Genomic DNA, 22,483 nt, shown 5'->3' with positions numbered 1-22,483 from the left:
GAAAGGGTCAAAAAAACCCTCAACCTCTCATACATCCACACATGCTCACCCTGACTGAACTGGAAACTGCTTATATCGTCGTTTATTTAGCAGACAGGCAAAATCAGCTGGAGCAGAGCTTCATTTCAGGGCTGGCTGATGCCGGCTAACTTGATAGAAAAGGAAAACCTCGGGGATTAATGAGGATAAATTTCATTAAATGTCAGAGCGGGTCTCCAGGATCCCTGAGGGATGATATAGAAGCTTATTTTCCTCTCTGATACTCCGTCTGCGGTTTGTTCCTTTTGGAAATGTTTGTTTTTCTGCTTTATTGATTGACATGTGAGCATCCACATAAAGTGTTTCAGCTCCATATCAATTCCACTGAAATAATGAAACATTAAGTGTTTCACATCCTACAGAAATTAGAAATATTAATCATGAATAGAAAACAAATGGTGGCTCATTTTACAGAAAAACAATTGCAGATTCTACTAAAAATATCGCATCAGTGATTGTGAAGGAGGACTGTTTTAAGGAGGTTGCTAGATTGACAGAAGAGGACCTGGCTGCAGACAACAACATGGCCCCAAGATGGCGCTAGAGCATCATTAGAAGGAAGTCCTCAACCGAAGTTCGAACAAAGTTTACCGTCTTCTCCGAGAAAAACATCGGAACCGGGTTACGGTAAGGATTACAGATAGGGTTAGGAATCTTCTAGTGTAGATACCAGATCACAATAGGCTAACAGGTTGCTGTGTCGCATTAGCCAGTCAGGAACTCAGCTTTGGTCACGTGACCCAATCAGCAGGTCACTGAAAATACGAGCGTTTTGTCTTGTCGCACCGTGCAATTCTCTGGCTGTAAGCCAGACAGCCTCCCAGACCTCAGTGAAGCTCGCTCAATACGCCAGCAGACAGACAGCCAACCTTCAAACTAAGTCACAGAGACACAGAAACCCAGTGGAAGCGGCTGTCATGCAGACACACACCCCAAGTGAGATAGAAGCCCTGGTAACCCCTCAGACACCGCGGCTGAGGGGACACGGTATATAGCTCAGGATCACAGGTTTGACAGGCGGTGAGCAGCGAATTCACCGCGCAGTGAAAAAGGGGGCGGGTCACCGGTTTGCGGCTCAGAGAGTTCTGATTTATTAGGAACAGCCAGCACGTCAAAAAATGACGACACCCAAAACATTCATTTTTGACCCGGAGGTCTTAACCATGTGATGACTATTATTTTTCATTAGTACTGAAATTGGCACCGATTGGGAACCAAAATCGAAACAAAAGAACCACTTTGGCACCGGAACCAAATAAAACCCAGTCGGTGCCCAACCCTACTCCCTTCATATGTAGGTAGATGTTCCACTGGATGTTCCGATCCTTTTTTGATCTATTCTAAAAGTATTCCCAGTGTTCTTTTAATTATGATGTATTTTGACAGAATCAAGAAACCAGTCATTTTCTAGGACATCGCTTCTGCAGTTAAAAATTTAAAATGAAATTCTGCAAGCCTGTCCCCACTTCCCGTCATCCATCTGTTTAAATGCTACCCTACAGCCCCTCATGCCTCCAACGTGACCTTATCGGTGCAGCCCAAATGCTGAGGAATATTGGAGCTGTCCAGCTGTACAGTTTTGAGCCAGCTGTTAGCTCACATGAGGAAAACAAAGACGTACATGGACCTATTTGGTTTATTCACAGTTGTTTGAATAAAAAATACTCTGCAATGCAGATTTAAGCTGAATTGTTTTTATATGTATCCTCAATCATCAGAGAAATAGAACAAACATTACAAAAACACGGAGCAGGTCTTTATGCATAAATGAATACCAAGTACGTTTATAGGATGCTGTAACATCTTTATGTTTGCCAAGTGTCTATTTTTTTAAATCCTTGCTTTTCTCAGTACATATAAACTTAAAAAAAAGTACTTACAGCAATCCGGAGGAGCGTCCCCTTCACAGCCGCCCATCTGTCCTGCCGCCGATCGATGACCAGAATGAAACCCACGTCTGTTGACGACAGGCTGACAAAAACAGAGATATTGGATCGGTTACAACGAGCGCACGAGTCCGCTTTCTAGAGTTCAGGATGGAGGATTTAACGTTAGAGAGTGAAGGAGGAGATCACAGCTGCCCCACAAAGGAAAGTGGAGAGTCCTCCTGAACAAAGGAGCTGACAGTGACAGAAGTGAAGCCAAATCACAGTTTGCTGCTTTGTTATGCTGCTCCTTATCTCCACAGACAGCTGCTGCGGCACTCTGGGAGAATCGGTGGAGATTATACAGATTCCTCTGGCTATCAAACCCCCCCCTCGTCCTAAAACATCCAACATTGAACACATTTCACTTGTAAGAAGACATGTTTCCAGGTGAAGATGATCCCTTTACCTTTCATGCAGAGAAATCACTGAAATCTTTCAGTGTCCTTTGATCCACAAACTGTATCTATTCACTGTACGGGGGGGGGATCCCAGCAAGACGTATTGTTTAAGGAGGAATGGGGTAAAAATTTTACCTTACGAGAGAAATCCAGCCCATCTTTGAACCAGCCAATCAGAACCCAGGAGCTGTGTTTACTGCAGCCAATCCTCACATCAGTGAAAAGATACACTCCAATAGAATCTCTGTGGATTTAATCCACTGTCAAATCTGAAAAACTCCCCTCATCTCAAGGTAATTTAGCATTTGATTGTTTCCTTTCCTGTCCATTGAAGGATTTTCACAGGGAATGCAACATAACCTGCTTTGTGCTGTGACTCAGCTAAACGGAGATAAGGGGGGGTGGCGCTGTGGATCAAAGAAAAACAGAAACTTTTTGCGGCAGATCTACGCCGCTAGAGCCAGAGAAGAAGAGGCAGAGATGCTTCTTCAGAGCTGAACTAGAACCAGCTGAACGTCTGCTGCTGTTCTAGGTTCTGCTGCCTTCACTGCAGGATGGAAGCAAAGTCAAGGCCCGAGGGCCGAATCTGGCCCGAATCCGGCCCTCCAGATCATTTTATATTATTGTTATTAAAGGTCTGATGTTATGTTGTATTATTGTGACAGGATATATCAAAATCTTTTGGGATATTTATGAATTCATTTTTTATATAAAGTGATGTAAAAGTAAAGAAATTTGACGTTTTTTTATTTTAACGTTTATAACTTTTTATTATAGAGAGAGCAAAATATTGAAAGTTATTTAAAGTTTAAGTTGATTTATTCTGGAATAATATTCCTGTCTTTTCTTACTCATATTTATGTTTAAAAAAGTGACATTTTTTAAGTCTAAAAGTTTGAACAATTTCATTTTTTATGTGTTCAATAAATGTTTGTCGTGTTTGGCCCACGATGTACTGTGTGTTTTGGATTTTGTTGGACAGCCCTGCTCTAGAAAATCCAGTTTACTAAAACCGCATCACAATGCCGCCAAGTATAACTTACGCTTTGTCCACATGTTTCATTTCTGGCTTTCATGATACATTTGTGATATAAGTAATTCATAATTGCGTTCGTCATTCGTTGATGTCTATTGAGCGTCTTGGTCTTTGCGTGAATTTGTTTTTGAGCTGTTGAAAATTTTTGGTTGCTTGAGAATTACACAGTTTGTGTGTAGTTTATGTGGTTTAGATGTAATTATTACCTAAATCTTGTGAGATGCATATGCAAATTTGTGGGTTTCAACAACTGTCTCACAAATTTTTCACGTATGTACAGCCAATATATAACTTTCATGTTACCTTTATGATGCACATATAATGTTAAAATTACATAATTGATGCACAAATCACAATTGAATTGCATTTAAACAGCACAATATTCACGTATGGATCATTCATTCGCGTATTGTGTGATAGGTACATGAATCGACTGATTTTGTGTCTCAAAGCAGTGTTTTAGTTATGAATATGCAGTTTTAGGCCACAATCTTATGACATATCTGTGAATTTTGAGTCAAATTATTCATGAGCAAATGCAGCTCTGCAGAAGCGAAAGCTTCTGCAGAGCTGCATTTGCTCATGAATAATTTGACTCAAAATTGTGGGCGGGACTATTTGCACAGAGAAACTCCTCCCCTTTTTCTCCCTGTTGCTGAAGCATGGACTTTGTGGTCCGCCCAGCGTATTTTCACAAATGAGCTCTTTCTCAAACAGCAGTTTGTGTTCTGCTTATGATTCACAACAATTTGAAGACTCAGAAATACAATTTTAAGCTTCATTTACTTTATAAATGTCCTCCATTTCATTACAGAGGTTGTCACTTATGCAAACACAGCAACACAAAAAGATGCAAAACAAAACCAATGTTATGTAATGTAAAAGTTGTGTATTGTTTTTTGCCATAATTTGCTTGCAATGTGGTAACAATGTGGTTAGAATTGGAAGGGACATAAGGTGTTTTGCGTTTTTTTGTATCTTCTTATTATAAATTAGTGTAACTTAGTCAACGATAGTTGCCTGTCTTTTGATGTAAAACGTTGCGTTTAACTTTGTTGCTTAAAAAATCCCTACATAATTAAAATATATATATATATATTATACACATTTTATTTTAAATTAAACTAAAAAATGTTGGTTCAAAATTTTGGGGATTTTTGCAATAAAAAATGTCTGATTTAGATTTTATTTTGTGTGTGATTTTAGGTCCAGTTTGAAAAATTTACAAAAAAAACAGGTAAATTAATAGAGACTAGGTGAGACACAAAACAACACAAAGTACACATTTTTTAAAGTAAAAACACATTAAAATGTGACAATTATGACTAGCTCTTTAAACTCCTTATAGATTCGTCTTTTGCAGAATAAACCGAAGGAGTAATTTTGCAGAAGTAAATTCTACCTGGTGGAAAGACCATTAAACGACAAAGTTAGAACAAATTTACTAAAAAATAAAAATAAACCAAACAGAAAATGTAAAAGGATACATTTTCAATACAGTTATTTCAGCAAAATATCTGCAAGATCGATGGATGTGAAAACTTTTGCTTCAATTTTTTTGTCTTTTCTGGTTCGACTGAATACATTCATAAGATTTACATTTTGTATTAAATCCAGAAGTGCGACCAAGAATGTTTTTAGCCTGCACTGAATCTTCTCCTTTATATCTCATGTGATTCTAGTCAGCTGACCAACAGGAAGTTAACGTGGAATGACGTTTTTTCTATTGTTGACCCAAAAACTTCTGCACCTTTGCATGCCCCCAAACCCATTATGATCCCTCACTATTAGAAGGGATATCATAAGGGTTTAAATATTTGTTTCTCTTTTTTAGCTGGCTTATCAATCAAAGTACGGAAACAAAAACAAAAAAAAAACTTTATTAGCATCTAAACTATGTACTAAAAAATAAAAGGAAGTAACACAAGAGCAGCTTATAGTATAAATACGAACTTTGGATGTACTGCTGATGAAATTTTCTGGATAAACTTTACCTTGGCACACTTGTAAGGTAGGTCAGGACATTGTGAAACTCTCTGTCCGTGATCTCGCTGAACGCAGGGAATTCTGGGAACACGATGACGGGGCTGCCATTATCCCCTCTACCTCCTGAAATGAAGCAAGACAAAGAAAAAGACCAGGATTTATGTCAAATATTCAGTTTTTATGATAAAAGTCCTTCCTGCAGTTGATATAGGAAAAGTAAATTAAAAAGAAATTTTGCAAAAAAAAAAAATGACGCTTTACTATAATCGACATGATTAATATGCAAATCTTACCTCAAGCTAAAACAAAAATAAACAGATTCAAAATAATTTGATGAATGTTATCTGTTAAAGAGATGACTACACACTTGTGTGGTCCTTTTAGCCGGAAAGAGGACAACAAATAAATGTATAAAATAGCTATAAGTATGCTGAGTGACTATTGAAGCAGCTTTTATAGAGCATCGTGTCTGAAGTGATGAAGTGCTTTCATGAATAGTCTGACATCCTTTTGCAAAAACAGGCAAACACTTTCTCCTTCTCTGAGCAGAACAGCCACTCTATCGGAGCGTGTGGCAGGAATTTCAATGTGTCTGCCTTTTCTTCTCTCATCTCCATAGCAACAGCAAGTGCACGGTCATGCTTTCTTCTGGGATGTTTTTTTTCTGTGAGATGCTTCTAAACCTGCTGTTGGAAGTTGAGGATATGGAATGCTGCGAGTGACCAAAGAAAAAGTCAGAGTGTAAATGCACCATGAAAATGATCAGCTTAGTAAAGTTTGTAACAGAACAGAATTCCCTAAACGTAAGCCAAATCCAAATTCATCCCCTCTGGTTCTTCCTTATTGCTCCAATTGTTGGAGCTTTAGCTGTGTCAAAATTTGTTTTTTAAGGAGGAACCGTAGCGACTTACGTCTGGGTCTCCCTCCCTTGGTGGGGTGATCTGTGTCGCGCAGGAGAAACTGATTTTTTCATTTGGTGGTTCTTAAATGCAGGTAATGACTTTTAGCACGACTTTTTAAAGTTATAAAACCAAAGTTATGTATTTTCCGAACTCTGGCAGTGACCAGAAACTATGGATGACATCATCCAGTGGTAGTAGTGTAAGGATTTGATGACACTATTTTCCATAAGCCCATAAAATAAAAAATAAAAATTTTCATTAAAAAAATATTTTTTTGCGAGATTATTTCATTATAATTCATTTTTTCCTAATTGTATTTATGTATTAATAATATTTACTTATTCTTTTTTTAAGTGTGTCTTTAGTGTTTTTAATGTCTATCTGCTCTTTTTAATAGATGTATTCTAACAAGGTGATTTCCTCTTTAATAGAATCAATAAAGTTTTGTTCGATTCTATCGGTTTTTAAACACTTTCCTGGACAAAATTTGGTCAATTTTGTTATTTCTTCTTATTTTTTTATCAAATTTAGACTCAACAAATTTAGTACATTAAATTTCCACTCCGTGTGCAAAATCTGCAAAACTTTTGTAAATGGAAAATTAACTGTAAACACATAAGTTATGATTTTAGACTCTCTCTTTTGCTGTTGATAATGTTTTTTCTGTATCTACTTCTCGTTGTCTTTTCTCTATAAGTCTCTCCTTTTGCTAGATCATCGTTAAAAACAAGAATATTGTTCTTAACCTGTCCTGACTGATACATAAAGGTTACATAAAATAAAAAAGCAGCCAGAATAACTAAATTAGATGTCAAATGTTAAGGACTGTAGAATGTGTTTCTCTTATTTTGTAAGAAAAACAAAAAAAAATAAATTTCATGTTTTTTCATGTTCAAGATTTTCTTCAGCAATAAATAAACAAATAAATATGTGCATTTAAAAAAAAAGTAAAATATCACCATACTTTGATTTATTTTAGTTAATTGTATACTAGTAAAACTCAGTACTGTAATAAAGAATTAGATAATCATAGTTATTTTATTGGTTTGTTGCTACCAGTTTTGATAATTAGAACTTATAACTAAAAACAACAAAGCTGGACAAATAAAGCTCGTATACTGTACATTATTTTTGAATTTTGCTTTTATTTTTTACATAATCTTTGGAAATACCATTTTTTTCTTTTTAGTATTTAAAAAATCAGTTCTTCATTTTTGACAATCCTTTTACTCTAAAGTAGATCCACAATTGATAGAAACTAAAGATAAATACTATATAAAGCTGATACTTTAATGTTGTCCTAAGAGTTTTTAAAGTGATATGAAGACCTTAGAGAAGATTCAGATGGTTTGAAAAGAGGAGTATAAAACCTGACAGGTGTTGAAAAGGAAAAACAGGAGTCGTTTGCATGGCAAATTTGAAACACCAGATGAGAATTCACATATGCAAATATCAAGCAGATAACATGCTGCGCTCACTGCAGGTGAAAATGAAGAAAGTAACCGATTTATGCATATTACATAACAGCTGAAAGTACAGAAGAGTATAATGAGTCACCTGAAAGGAAAGCGAACTGCTTTCTGAGGTCGGCGCTGATGTCTGCAGCTCGGAGCGGACTGTTGTCCAGCTGCATGATCTCATCTGGAAAGAATAAAAAGACAGAACTCCTGAGCTCAAGATGAAACACGGGGAAACTTTGCACGTTAGTACAGATAAAAATAAATGTCTTGGTTCGTGAAGGTGGAGAGGACCCTCTACCTCAGTTTAATTGATTTGCTGTTCTTCATATTACCGTTATAACTTAATAAACTTTTGTATCTGACATTTGAGCTGAACTGTTTATTGAATAATATTCGTATATTTACGTATATTTATAAAGGGGTTTGTTTTGACCATATCCCTATGAAACATTCACAGTTTTGATACCAACCCAGAAGCTGCAGTTTCTCCCATGACCACTAGAGGCAAGTTTCAGAAGGGAATAATTTCCTACACATTAGAAAGTCAAATTTTACACCAAAAATAGACTTTAAGAATCAGATTTTTAATATTTTTTTCAATTTTTTGTGCTTTTTAACTCTAGTGGGGAAAACTACATCACAAGTTCAGAAACTTAAAAAGCTTGTTGATAAAGATTTTGGATTTTAGTTTCTCCATCTTGAGTTGCAGTCTACAACAGGGTATTAGAGCCACTATAAAAGAAAAAAAAACATTATCTGAGAGTAATGTAGTAAAATTATGAGGTAAAAACGTCATGATTTATAGAAGAATAAAGTTGTAAATTTATGAGAAAGAAAGTCTAAATTTGTGGGGGAAGAAAATCAAACAATTTACAAGACTAAAGGCAAATATTTTTGATACAGAAAGTCACAATTTTATGAGAAAACAAGTCCGGGTTTTGCGTAAATAATATGTTATATTTAGCCTTCACATGAACTGTTAAAAAAATCAGATGAACATCAAAATGCTCAATGACTTCTCAATTAAAATTACGTTTTCCATGAAAAATCACAACTTTTTAACTCATAAATTTCCAATTTAAATTCTTTCAAAATGTTGACTTTTACAAATGAACTCAGATACATTTATTTATTTCCGTTTATGGCAGCCTTAATACTCCCACGACATTTTATGCTTTTGACCCGTTTGTCACAGATTCAGTCAATGACCTTAAAGAACAAAGCTCATCCTGCAGTCAATTTTTTTTTAAAACTTCAGAATGTCCTCTTTGATTTTAGTGAAAAACCTGATTATTTTGGCTTCCTTAAGACATGACCTTGTCTTTTTGACGCAGAGGCTTGCAGTTGAGTTTAAAGCAGTCTGTCGCTGAATACAAAGCAGCTTGGAGGAGAATCTGTACATCCGCATCGAGCTCTCCAGGTCAAGGTTAAGCCACTCCCCTCAAAGTGGAGGAGTTTGGGTATCATGTTATGAGTGAAGGATGGAGGCAGAGACTGATGGATGAACCGGTTCTGCATCAGTGATGTGGACTTTGTTCAGGTGTTATTGAGTCTGCTGCTACGTTCACTCCGCTCTTGTCACATTCAAGAAAGCGCCAAATTGGGGATTTTTGAGGGTTGTTTAGCCCAACGGAGGAGCTTCTTCTTCTTTTCCTACAGTTTACTAGCTGATGCCCGCCACCACCTCCACGATCAATTTTCGACCTGGTTTAACTTGTCGCACATGTTTAATGGTCAAGCATTTTGCAAGTAAAGCCTAAAAATTGTCTTAAAAACACATTTAAATACATTTACATAAACTTTTCATTGAACGTGCATCGCATATTTAAAGGCACCAGACTCTTTTTTTCCACTACTATCACTTTGTCAGAATTCTGACTTTAATCTCAAAATTCTGACTTTAAAGTCAGAATTTTGAGATTAAAGTCATAATTCTGAGATTAAAGTCTCCCAGACTCTTTTTTCCACTACTGTCAGTGTAGATGTACGGAAGAAGATTAGGGCCACTGGAAACAAAAAGTTTATCTCTGAGTTTAAAGTCAGAATTCTGAGATTAAAGTCAGAATTCTGACTTTAAAGTCAGAATTTTTCATGGGCTTTTTTTTTCCCCAGTGGCCCTAATCCTCTTCCGTATAGATGACCGATGCCCAATTTACTTTTTAAAAATAATTTAGGCCCCTGACTCCATCGCAGGGATTCTTTTGTAAACAGCTTTAAAAAAAAAAAAAAAAAAAAAAAGAATTTTATTTTCAGTTTTCAGTTAAGTTTCAGTTTTTGCAAGTCTTTATTCTCCACAAACTCTTTTGTTTTGTAAGAAATGCCCATGAAAGGTGAGTGGAAATAAGAACAGGTTTGTTTTTTTTATTTAAAAACAATAGTGGTAATAATTGCTATGTCAATGCATCACCAAAATGCTCGTGGACTGTCACATGCTCAACTTCATGACCTCTATTATTTTTGTTGCTCTAAACGGACTTTACTTTGTCAGCCCGCCACACCCTGCCCCCAGAACCTCCCACGCGTATCACATCAAGGGCAACAACCCCTCCAGGCCAAAACAGGGGCTATTCTGTTACTGAAAAATCCCCTCCTGAACGCCCAATTTCAGCTTCAACACCTTCTCACAGTCTCTCAGAGCAGGACTTCTGCAGAGGTCTCCTCACCTCTCATCAATCGCAGACAATTGAAAAAGCCCCTCCAGCCTCCGCTGTGAAACTCGAGGCCGGTATCGGATGCAACTGAAGCTGTCGTCAAACAAACGGCGAAACTATTTCAGTCCAGTTTCCTGTCTGAGGATGAGGAAAATAATCCATGAATGTTCATTTTGATCCTTTGTACCTACAATAACAGATCTACAAAGAGGGAGCTCCTCATTTTAGGCTTTGAAATGATTTTTTCAAACAAACAAATAAATAAATGTTGCCTATTTAGCAAAAACATAAAAATTGCAGATATTTGTTGCTAGAAATACCTATTTCTATATATTTCCCTCTTGTTTTTGTAAATTATCAGTGTTTTATTGCTTAAATGGTTTAAAAATGAGTTTTTCTTATGTAGCTCAACCTGTTTAAAATGCTTGGCAGACTAAAGTGAATCCTAATATAATGTTTAAACATATTAACTTTGCTTTTTGTAGTTATGAACAAATTTGGCAATTCTGAACCACATTTCCATATTACTTTGTGGGTTTCCTTGTGAACAAACCTCTAAGTAAGTCGAGCATAGATATAAATAATTCGCAATTGATTCCACCATGTCAGTAAAAATGTTTTTTTTTTAGTATTAAAGTGATTGAATTCAACAAAAACACACTTAAATCCTCTAATCAGCTGCTTCTCTTGACTTCTTTAAGCCGTTTTCAAACATAAAAAGTGTGCAGACTCCCAAAACATTTTACATGCCACACATGAAAATCAGTTATACTCACCTTACATAAAAATAAATGCTGTTTTTGCCTTTTAAGTTTACTTTTGTTAAATAAAATAACATATTTCTCTCAGTTGGAGTTCATAAAGTTTGAATGTATCATGTAAATATTCACAAAAAAGTTACAAATATATGAAATCAATAAAATTTGTCGCAAAAAAATTAAAGTCACACAATATTTTGATCAATTTTAAAGCGTTCCACTGGTCTTTTAATTAAGATTATGGCGTTTTAAGCCAAAATCTAAAAACCGGTGTCGTTTTCTGGAACATAGTTTCTGCAGAGTGGCAGGAGTTCATTAGAAATCCACTTCTGAGTTGTGGGCGGGGCCATGCAGAGGCGGGATCACCCATCTGTTTAAATCAGGAGTCTACAACCTGCGGCTCAAGAGCCATATGACCCTTCCATTAAAGACAAATGGAAAGTATTTTATAAAAAAAATAAAATAAAAGCAGACTATGTATCAAAACTAAATCATTTAGACAGATTTTTAGCACAGAAATTCATTGGGGAGGTCAGTAAGCACAACCAGAATTTGTACTTTTAGAGCAGCAGATTTTGAGGCGGATTTTCTGAACAAATTGACGTATTTTAAGCACGCTCTGTAGTTAGAAAAATCTGATTTAATTTTGGCTAGTTAGAGCTGTGAATTCTTGACCAAGATGAACCGCAAAAGGTAAAAAAAAAAAAATCTTTTTTGTTTTGTTTTTAATACTAAAACATTACAGTATATATTGCTGAATTTGCTGCATTGAGATAATCCTATGAGAAAGAAGTGTGTCTTTTATTTTGAAAGTAACATTAACATAAAAAAAAATCCGTGTCTTATTTTCCAAATGGTAAAATCAGCTTTTTTTGGTTCCTGCTGGGTTGTTGTCAGTGAGAAATTGACCTGGTGCTTGTTTACATGCACTCCAGCTAGCTTACAGCTGCTCACAACCCCAACCTAACATTACCGGAGCAACAAAAATGGTGATCAGTATCAGAGCGATTCAGCTGAACAGTTTTGAGCCAGATTCCAGGTACTCAGAAATGACATTTTGATCATAATTTTCTTTAAATATTGTTTCCATCATAAAAATGCCACAATAATATGAAAAAAACACAATTCCATCAGAGAGGTTCTTTAATTAAGTCACTTTTCCTGCTTCTTAGTGATAAAGTAACTTTTGCTGCTGAGCATAAACCTTCCCCACACGCCCACACAAACACACACTAACACACACAAACACACACATGCTGCTTGAGAAGTTAATGTTCTTTCAAAGGCTTAACGAAGCGGATTAGCGTCCGCTCACGCTCAGGCCGACAAGTCAAACGTTAGTGGGTCACTGTCACACACCTGGACCGCCCGACGGTATTGACACAGATTAAACGAGGATAAAACACTCCCACTGAGACTCCGCCCACCAGCTGAGCTGCAGGTATGACTTCTGGTCCTACAGTCAATCGTCCAACAAAATAGAGTTTATTTTTCTGGGGATGGAGTAAAGTGAACAGCCGTGTCATCATCTATATATGAAAACAATCATCTTTAACTGTTGCAGAATTCTTCTTTGTACCTATTTTCTTTTGTATCCAACAGTTTTCTATTTAGGGGATGCATCCGTGCAAACAGATCAACAAAAACAACGTGCAGAGTCCAGTGAAATTATAACAGGTATTAAGTGATGCAGGTAACAGACAGGTGAGGGTGCAAACACAGAGCGTGATAAGGCCAGAAAAACTTCCTCTATGCAGCGCAAACAGGGAAGTTCAGGTGATCTCTAGATCAATTTGCAAATCCTGGATGTTTTTCATTAAAGGGAAGTGAGGGTGTTTTTTTTTAAACATGGTGGAAATGTCTTTTTGAAATATGGTGACAAAAAAAAACCAAAAGACTAGAACCAAAACGATGTTGACACCTACCACAGATCCAACAGCAGCGGCGACACAACCTGCAGTAAGTCTCCATTTCCTCGATGGATATCCGAACTGTGTGTCCACACCCCTCTCCTGGACCTAAGTAAACACTCTCCATCTTCTCCTCTTTGCTCCTCTCATCCTGGTCTTCACCTTCTACATTGTTCACTGTGTTACAGCTTTCATTGTTTTCTAGCCTTTCTTCATCATCCATAAACAGGAGCTCCCTCATACTCAAAACCCAGTCCGACTCGACTCTCTCTTGGCATCCATCTGAACTCAAAAGCCCATCTGAGTGAAGGTCAGATTCTGAGTCAAACACTGGTTCCTCCTCCTCCTCCATGAAAAAGCCTGAATCCAGCATCTCCCCTTCTTCCATTCTCCTCTCCCATTCCATTCCTTGTTCGCTCTTGCTCTGCAACATTTGTTCTGTGAACAAATCATTGCATAAACTGCTTCCTAGTCGAGCTGACTCCACCTCCCCTCAAACTCCACATCCAGCCTCCTCCTGCTGCCAGGTTACAGGTGCTCAGCAGCCTGCAAACATCAGTCAGTAACTGAGAGGACTTCCTATTCTAACCTCATGTTACCTTTCCTTTATACAAAAGCAACAGTGTAGAGCTCATTCCCACTTTTCTCTCTTCGCCCAGCCGCCCTCTTTCCGAGCCCTGAAAGGACAAAGGCTACAGTCTCCTCAGATGACGGGCGATCCTATCACCACCCTCTTAAAAGCTCGTCAGGAACAGGAAATAAAATGTTGCCCAGTAAAATGTTCGTGTTTTAGATACGCCGGCTTCCGTGGCTCATGTACCTCACCAAACCAAATCCCTTTCCCGCCTTATCTCAGAAGATGAGCAGCAAGTGTACAAAGCCTCCATTCTGACCGCCCAACCATTCATGCACTCCCAGTTACCCATTCACTGACTTTCAACTGAGACCTCTATTCTTGCTAATTTCCCTCAAAAGAACTCTTTCTACAACTTTCTGACAGAACAAAGCAACTCCAGAGAGACACTAGTAAAGGACTATATCGTTTCTTAAACTGACTATTTAAATTTAAATGCAGAGACCCAGAGGACTCATAAAATGTTTCATGATTATTTAGAAAAAGTTTTTTTAGGTAAAAGATAAAAAAAGTAAGAAACAGAAGACTATTAACTCATTCAAAGAAAATAAATTATTTCCCATAAAATGTCAATTTGAGGAGGTGAGTACTCTAAAGCTACGGTCACAAATACGACTGCCACCGTGCGATGGGAAGGTATCAGCAGAATATTCAAGATTTTATGCAGCTGCCCAATTTTTTGGGAAATTGTTGGTATTATCATGAATGAAGGCGGCAGTCAGGCGTGTAGAAAGGTCCGCTTTTTATCTAACCCCGGGCTACAGGGTGGCTGGCGGCATGGATCGTCTAGTCAAAGCTGCTGCCGGTCGGTGATTCAGAGTGATATACCAGGCAAAAGGTCGGGGCAGGCGGCAAAGAGGCAGAGTCAGGTACAAAACAAGATCAAGTTATGGGTGATCTGGTCACAGATAAATGCTCAGTATACAGGCAGAAAGATACAAGCAATACTTCCCACTGAGTGTGGTCTGAACAATGCTTAAATGTCCTGTGGTTGATTGACTGATGAGAGTCAGGTGTAGAAACTTCCAGACACTGTGTGATGGGGTTGATGAGAGATTGAGTGCTAACAGTTCTCAGGAGATGGCTCCCTCCTGACACACTGTACTGCCACCGCTCAACCTCAAAATGTGCCCACTGACTGATGCCAGCTTTTAGTGAAAAATCGTCCAGATGCTGTGAAATATTAACTGTTTCTTAAAAACTATTGCAGCCACAGTGCAGAGTGTAAAAATGTGACTGCCGCCTCCCATTAACAAACTATCAAATTAGCTGAAAAACTTGCATTTATGTTGCTGTGTGGTGGTAATTTGGGACATGTGACCGTAGTCTCAGCAGTAGACGGTGTGGGTGTTTTGGTGAAGTCAAAACAAACTGTAGGAGTTCCTTCTTTGGCATTCAAAAGGGATATTTTAAGCACCTGTAACTGTAAAATATCAGACTCATCAAGAAAGCTGCTCACAAAGTCAATCTAGCTTTAACCCCCTGTTATAGAACTAGCATTAGTTAGTAGTTTTTGCCTTCACTCATACAATAAATATGACTCTTCTGTTTACCAATTTAAAGACTAGATATGTAAAAGATACCAATACATATTAAAGAAATCAATTTGTTTCTCATTTGTGACAATTCAGTTACATGCTAGTTAAAAAAAAACAAGTCAGAGAAAAGTAAGTAATTAAATGTGTCATTTTTTTCAGAGAATAACTGAAAATATACTTTATTTTGGTATATTGTGATATATATTGTTATTGTGATATAAAAGAATTTAAATCGTGATACTACTACTTTTATGTATCAATTGGTGGACCATGTAATGAGATGCGAATCGAATCACGTGAGAGGGAAAGATACACAACCCTATCACAGACCCATCCTCTAAAAACACAGATAACTGGGTATATTTTTGTACTTTCATGTTCTGAGATGTTTAGGGCTTCTCTGAGTAGATGTCACAGAAGAACTTTGTGAAGAGAGTAGAAAAATGATAGTGGTTGAGTGTCAAAAATGTAACACTAGCACCCAAAAGTTTCTCTATGTGTCTTTTCTTACTCATTTTCTCAGAGGTAAAACAAAACTATGAGAAAACTGACCAGTTCTGCTGTTCTGTAACACTTGTGCAAACTCCTGTTTTGGAACATGTTTACCCTCCAGGCAGTCATGTGACTGAAACTGTTAATGAAAAGGTTATTGGTTCAACTTATATCCTTATAAGAAAGCAAACAATCCCAATACTGGCTATTAGGGTAGAATGTGTGTGACATAAAAAAAACTCAAAACAGTTTATTAACATTTTAACACAAAGTAAAATAAAACTGCAAGTGGTGTTTTATGTTCTACAAGCACTAACCTCCCCCTTTTTACCTGCCCTCAGTGGCAGAGCAGCTGCTACACACCCCTCACGCTCCCCCGCAATCAGTGTGGCGGGGATGTAAATGTGAGAAATGCATTTAAAAAAAAAAAAAAAAAAATCACTTTTTTCAAAATGGTGGCTGTTTCTTTGATTTTATCTCACAGCAACAATTTCATATTTTGGTCGCCTGAGGATGATGAACTCATCTATGTAACTTTTTAAAAGAATCTGCAAAAATATCATTTTGGATTTCCTTGGCAACAGATGTTTTCATTTCCAACGCTCTCATTCCTAAAATGTTAATATATCGTACGCCATATTGTTTCCTTTAGCTTGAGCCAATGATTCATGTATCAACATTTCACATTGTTCCGGTAAAAATATGTAAGCAACAAGGGAACGCCACTTTTGAAAGCTTGTTTAAAATCTACCATCTTTAAACAACATTTTTCCCCAAATAGTTTCTAAATGATGCTTGAGAAGTTAGGAAGCGGCAGATCAAAACCCATTGGAGAAATTTACATTTACAAAATTTGAAAATTCAAAATGGCAAACTCGAGTCAAAGATCAACAAAATTTTGGTTATGGTTGAGGATTTAACCCAATGGCGTGTGTAAAAAGTTTTTGCCTCCAATATAGTGAGAAAAAGCCAAATTTCTCACTTTGCCTCAAAATGGCCGTCAAGCCGTAGGTCCTGCAGGTCATCCCATAATAACCTTAAAACTCCCTTTGAATACCCCAGACACGCATATTTTGGTTTCATTAGTGGATTTTAAAATATATATTTTTTCGCACCATAGAGATGTCGGCCCTACTCATTTTGTGTCGATTTTGCCTGCTGTGATGTCAACATTTATTGGTGGGGGGAGTTGTTTAGGATGCCGAAAATTCAATTTCACCGGGAATTAAGTGTGGGCACATTTTGATGAGTTTTTGACTATGTGGTGGGGTCAATTTTTTGCTCAAACATGCATTAAGAAAGAAGAATTCTGAAAGAAAAATGGTTCTTTTTGTCCATGAATGACCTTTGCGAGACATAATAAAGACGGCTAGGTAATATTTTTTTTTCCGCAAAAAAAATTCATATAGAGAAGATTATGGGGGAAAGATCTGAGCAAAGGCAGAGCCCCCCCCTCATCTACAACCGTTTTTCAGCAGGAAGACTCCAATCATTTCTACAGTGAACCCTAAAATCACCAGAAAACGATCAGCACTTCAGCAGATGAAAAGATTTACAACTTCTCTTTCACTGACTTGTAGTTTCAGAAAAAATCTGCCTTTTAAACGATCCTTATCGCTAATGACTTTTCCAGAAGTGAAGCCTAAAAGGAAAACTTCCTTTAACATCATGCAGCTTCAGCTACTGACAGACCCTTTCTGTTACGGTTTGAAACAACGAAAACACTCAGACATGTATTTCTGGTAGAAAAGATAAAAGACAGAGATACTACAACATGTAATTTGCCATATTTTTGTCAGCTTTTGGAAAGTTTTTACAAAAACACATAGAAACATATACAAACAAAATTTATAGCCTCTGACTCACATAGTTTAAGTGGTACCATTGGTATGCCTGTATCCAATTCAGATGCTAGCTTCTTCTTCTTCATCATCCCGCTTTTATTCCTTTCTATAAAACGTGTTAGCGTAACCTTTGACAAACACTAGCGACTCCAGAGTAGAAACGGGCAGTAATCCTGCAGCGGCGCATCTGCAGGTAAAAGGGGGGCTGTGTGCAGCAAATGCTGCTGGGAAAAAAAAAAAAAAAACATCACTGCAGCTGTGATGATCTGCAAGTTGCGGCGTGGTCACGTGCTCTCACACACAAAATGTTATGCACAGAAACAGGAGCAGCTCAGAGGGATGGGGAGCTCACAGGAAACGCTGTGTCTGAGGGTCTAGGCATGGTGCCCTGCAGAACCCTGTCCAGAACTCTCATCAGGAACGCATTAAGAACAAAACGCCGGCTTGCATAAATCTCTCCACATGCGCACAGATGTGCAGTCGATTCTATACAAACACGCACACAAACGGTAAGTGTTTCCTTTACAGTCAGTCTTACCATTCCAGTCTGTCCAGGAGCTCTTGCGGCCGGCGGGACTGAAAGGGAAAGGAGATCCAAACCCAGAGATGTCCAAGTTCTGGATCAGATGGCTCAGACGGTTCACGATCCGGTAAGACGCCTCACCGCCTTCCCGCAGGAATTCATGCAGAGACATGACTGCTGGACTTCAAGATGCAAACACAGGAGGACTGTCTTTTTTGTTGTGAAGTGCCGGGTCACTGAAGACCACAACGCCACGCTCTCACATGCATCCCATGACGAAACCTCTGCTGTGGATACATGCAGCCCGGCATCCTCTGCAGTCCCACATCCAGGAGCGAGTGCAGAGCAAAAACAGCTGACTCACTCTTTTCCCAAACTCCACTTCCAGGCTTTGTTTACTCCAAAAAAGTGAGACCAGATCCCAAACACTTGCAGAGGTGACAACACACGAGTGCTCCCAGCACTTCTGACACTTGAAAGTTGTGAGAGGTTTCTAGGAAAGCACCAAGAGGGGAGGAGGGCGGACCGCAACAGAAGTAGAGGGCAGCCGGTGGGGCACAAATCCCCTTCTGCTCCTCAGGCTAATTATATTCCTCCTCTCTTTCACTAATCTGCCTTTTCTTTCCCTCTTTAAATCTCAATTCACTATATACCTGTTAGACGGCAATGCAAAACTAAAACAAGAGAAACCATGGACGCTTCAAATAAAAACAAAAATGAGGATAAAAGTCAATATATTACTAGTTTTTGCTGCATTTTAGTAGCAAAGATGTAGCAGAATCCTACAACCGAAAGTGGGGAGCAACCTGCAGCTTTAAGGTTTAAAAAGAGGAAGCAGAGCATTCTGGGATACTAATGAGGAGACTGCAGGGGACCAGACGCAATGTCAGTTCTGCGTCCAATGACATTCACAGTTCCCAGTCCTGAGCTCCGGGTCATCCATCCCACTGACAGTGAACTCATTTGTCCTTGAGGGTGTGAAAGCATAAACACAAACACCTTCTCAATACTGCAGACAGGGAGGCTCTGGTGGTTGCAAATATAAAATGATAGACATCTACGGTGCAAAGCAGTCTTCTAATCTTACAAACACAATTTCTAAAATATGTGAAGAACATTCTCACCTTATGTTCACTATTTGAAACACATCAGGGCTATAAAAGTCACTGCTTTAAGACAAATGTTTTGAGGCTTTTTTTGCTCACATGGATTTAGGCTAAGCCAAATTTGATTGGCTACATTGACTGTATAAGAGAACTGGACCGAGTGAATGCAACATCAGTTCAGTCACCATTTTTTTTTTACAAACGCTGCCATGATGGAACCAGATGTCGTTAGTGAGCAGTGATTGGTCCAAATCGTCTGGGTCAACCTTTCTATGGGAACCACTCTGGCCAATCAGGAGTGAGCTTGTTGCAAGGCCACACCCCTACCACTTGAAGGCGGACTCAGGAGAATTAGTAAATCAAACGTTTCAAATGTTCGATGTGGGACCACATTCTTTCAAGGCATCTGATTGGTCAGTTTTTAACTTGAACGACTTTAAAAGTTATTATGGGATGGCCACAGGACCTACAACTTGGCGGACATTTTTTTGTTAAAGTGTGACATTTTCCCATTTTTGGAACTAAAACTTTTTTTCGAGCTACTTTCTTGAATTTTCACACTCATACCACCGAGTTAAGTCCTCAACCACAACAGAAAAATCATTGACCACCATTTAGAATTTTCAAAAAAAAATTACCCTTCTACTAATGTTAACTTGATCTACAGATAAAACTGTATGAAAAAATAGGATTATTAGGAACATCTACAAAAAAATCAGAGTGAGAATGGTATTCTGACAAATTGATGTGCAAGGGGGTCACTCAGTCCAGTTCTCATATACAGTCAACAGGACAGTCCCAACCTCGTTTCTGGAGAGGTGTGGAACTACTTCTTCATGAGAATCTGAACCATTTCCTTCACTTTGTTGCATTTTTTCTGCCCAATCTAAAACGATTCCGTCCAGATTAGCAGGAACAAATCTGAGGGATCAATCAGAACTTTACAGTGACCACAACATGCAGTAGTGTCAAATGTCAAGACTAATTGCTAAAGTCAAAAACACTTGCACTCATAAATGCCAATATGCCGTTACTATAGACCCAACAAAATGCTTAGGTCGTTTCTCTGAATCACACACCTCCTGGTTTCACCGTCTTTGGTCACTGGAGGATCGAAACTCCCAGGAGGTGACCTTTTAAAAACACAAACAAATTCTAGGAACGCTGAATGCTCCGAGCCTTTCACTGTCCCTGATGTAATTGCAAACAAGTGTCCAAACATGTTTGGCAGCCCGACGGTGCAGGGAGTGCTGAGACAGGGGGGACGTGGGTAAGCCAGCGTGTCTTCAGGAGTCCAGTCCGTCTCCGGTCAGGTTTCAGAACATGAAGTGCACGACGATGAGGACAATTATGTCTCGGATTTCCTTTTCTTCAGAGTAACTGAACTTTCAGGAGGTTCAACCATTTACTGCTCATTTGAGCAGCAAGCGTCTAAACGTCTGGTTGAACTGTAGAGTCGAAATTATCTGACAAAGGAATTTTCACAGATTCCATTACATCTAACAAGTTTAAATTGTGTCCAATTGAAAATCAGTGCACGTCCCAAAAGACGATTTAGGAGCTTGGATTTAACCCCTGAGACATTCAGAAATACACACTTTTACAGATGCTAGATGCGGTTTAGACCACAAGGTCAAAAGCTCTACAACCAATAAGTGTTTCCCTACACCAAGGGTCTGCAACCTGCGGCTCCAGATCCACATGTGTCTTTTATCTCTCCTTTGTGGCTCCTTGGCCAAACATAAAATAAGTCATGGAGACTGCTGACCTAGCCACGTCGACAGTCTGAGTCATGGCTGCTTAACCAGAGCTACCTAAAAAACAAATAAAACAAAGCCTGCAAACTAAGACTACCAAGGTCCAACCTCAAACTAAAATAACAAAACTGAGCAGTGTAAGACTACTGAGGACAAAGAGGAAAAAGAACAAAAAATAAATAAAGAAAAAATAAAATAGCATTTTTTTAAAGTAAGGATTAATTAATTAGCATTTATTTAATTTAGATTAGTTACATTTATAAATTGAAGGCTGAAGTGCAAAAAGTGTCAAGTTTAAAAAAAAGAAAGATAAAAAAAAACACATTTTGAGAGATGCTAGGTACTTTTTTATTTTTGCTTTTGTTCATGCCATAAAATAGACATAAATGATATTTATTATTAAAAAAAACAACGTCCTGAATGCAAATCCAACTTTTGTAAAGGCTAAAGTGAGACTATGCGGCTCCCAGGTTTTGATCAGTAGAAAACGAGTCCAAATGGCTCTTTTACTGTTAAAGGTTGCCGACCCCTTGCCTTAGAGTAAACCACCTCTACGGTCTGGTTTCTTCCATTCATGCAGTCTCTCTGGATAAAATCAGAAATCCTTTTTTTTTTTTTTAAACAAACTAAATACCAACACATGCAAAAACAAAGAATTTGATACTACAGCAATGTTTGTTCCTCTCCTCCTATGGCTTACTAGACGGAGGCTAATCATGGCAGGCTGCATCCATCTGGCCCAACACCTGCTCTGCCTTTAGGGATGAACAGCACAGCTCACTTGGTGAGCTTTCTACTCTAACAGTTTAGGAGATCTGATCAACAACTGACTAAGATCAAGAATCACCTATTTGCCTCCTAGACAGCTGGGCTAGCCTTAACATGCCTATAAGCTTATTCCAGATTTACCTAAATTCACAGCATGGAGTGATCTTGCATGCAAGCAGAAAGGTACAACAATTTTAAGTCTTGAAATGCAATATTTAAATACATTTTTAACATTTTTTTATTAAGAGAGAGTTCAGAGAAGGACTGCATGGGAACATACTGGAGAAGTTGCAACCTAGAACTCAATGAAGTGGATGAAACCCTTTAAATCAAACAGAAGTGGGTCAAATGCTCATTTATGAAGTGATCATATCCTCTCACATAATGCATGCTCCTTATATGTATTTACTCTAAACTCACAAAAGCATCCAGGTTTTGTTCAAATGTTCCATGGTCATTTTTATTCTTGAGACAATTATTTTGAAACATCATTTATATTGTGCTTTTCGAACTAGCGTTGCATCCTGATCTAGGACAATACTGAGTTTAAGGAAATATTTTGAATTGTATGCTCATTCTTTAGTGTTGATTTCTACATTTCTTCTTCTAATTTATGCTAATGCTATCACTAGCTTTCCACGACGGGGATGAGACGTAGAGCTGGAGAAGATCTTTTCTGCCCAGTTAAAGTTGCTTACATTTCTGTATTCACAAAATAACTAAAAACACAGATAAAGTCAGACAATTTCAACG

General features: G+C 38.1%; 1 protein-coding gene across 6 annotated transcripts in view; it reads right to left on the bottom strand.

Annotated features, from left to right (window-relative positions):
- mcf2lb (mcf.2 cell line derived transforming sequence-like b) overlaps nucleotides 1–22,483 on the bottom strand; it is a 49,510-nt gene that overhangs the window by 21,098 nt on the left and 5,929 nt on the right. The window contains exons 1-4 of one of the 6 annotated variants that reach the window (XM_024287292.2): nucleotides 18,115–18,795; nucleotides 7,847–7,930; nucleotides 5,396–5,510; nucleotides 1,920–2,010 (exon numbers count right to left, since the gene is read on the bottom strand). In XM_024287292.2, the coding sequence (XP_024143060.1) occupies nucleotides 1,920–2,010; nucleotides 5,396–5,510; nucleotides 7,847–7,930; nucleotides 18,115–18,271 (447 nt within the window). In that variant the 5' untranslated portion in view covers nucleotides 18,272–18,795. Of the gene's footprint in view, nucleotides 1–1,919; nucleotides 2,011–5,395; nucleotides 5,511–7,846; nucleotides 7,931–13,083; nucleotides 13,549–17,598; nucleotides 18,072–18,114; nucleotides 18,796–22,483 lie in introns of those variants that run through there. The other 5 variants (XM_024287295.2, XM_036209652.1, XM_036209653.1 and 2 more) reach the window with 5 other exon arrangements.

The sequence above is a fragment of the Oryzias melastigma genome, linkage group LG21 (assembly GCF_002922805.2).
Source record: "Oryzias melastigma strain HK-1 linkage group LG21, ASM292280v2, whole genome shotgun sequence".
Taxonomy (NCBI): domain Eukaryota; kingdom Metazoa; phylum Chordata; class Actinopteri; order Beloniformes; family Adrianichthyidae; genus Oryzias; species Oryzias melastigma.
The sequence above is the reverse complement of the archived record's forward strand: the minus strand, read 5'-3'. Positions and strand labels throughout refer to the sequence as shown.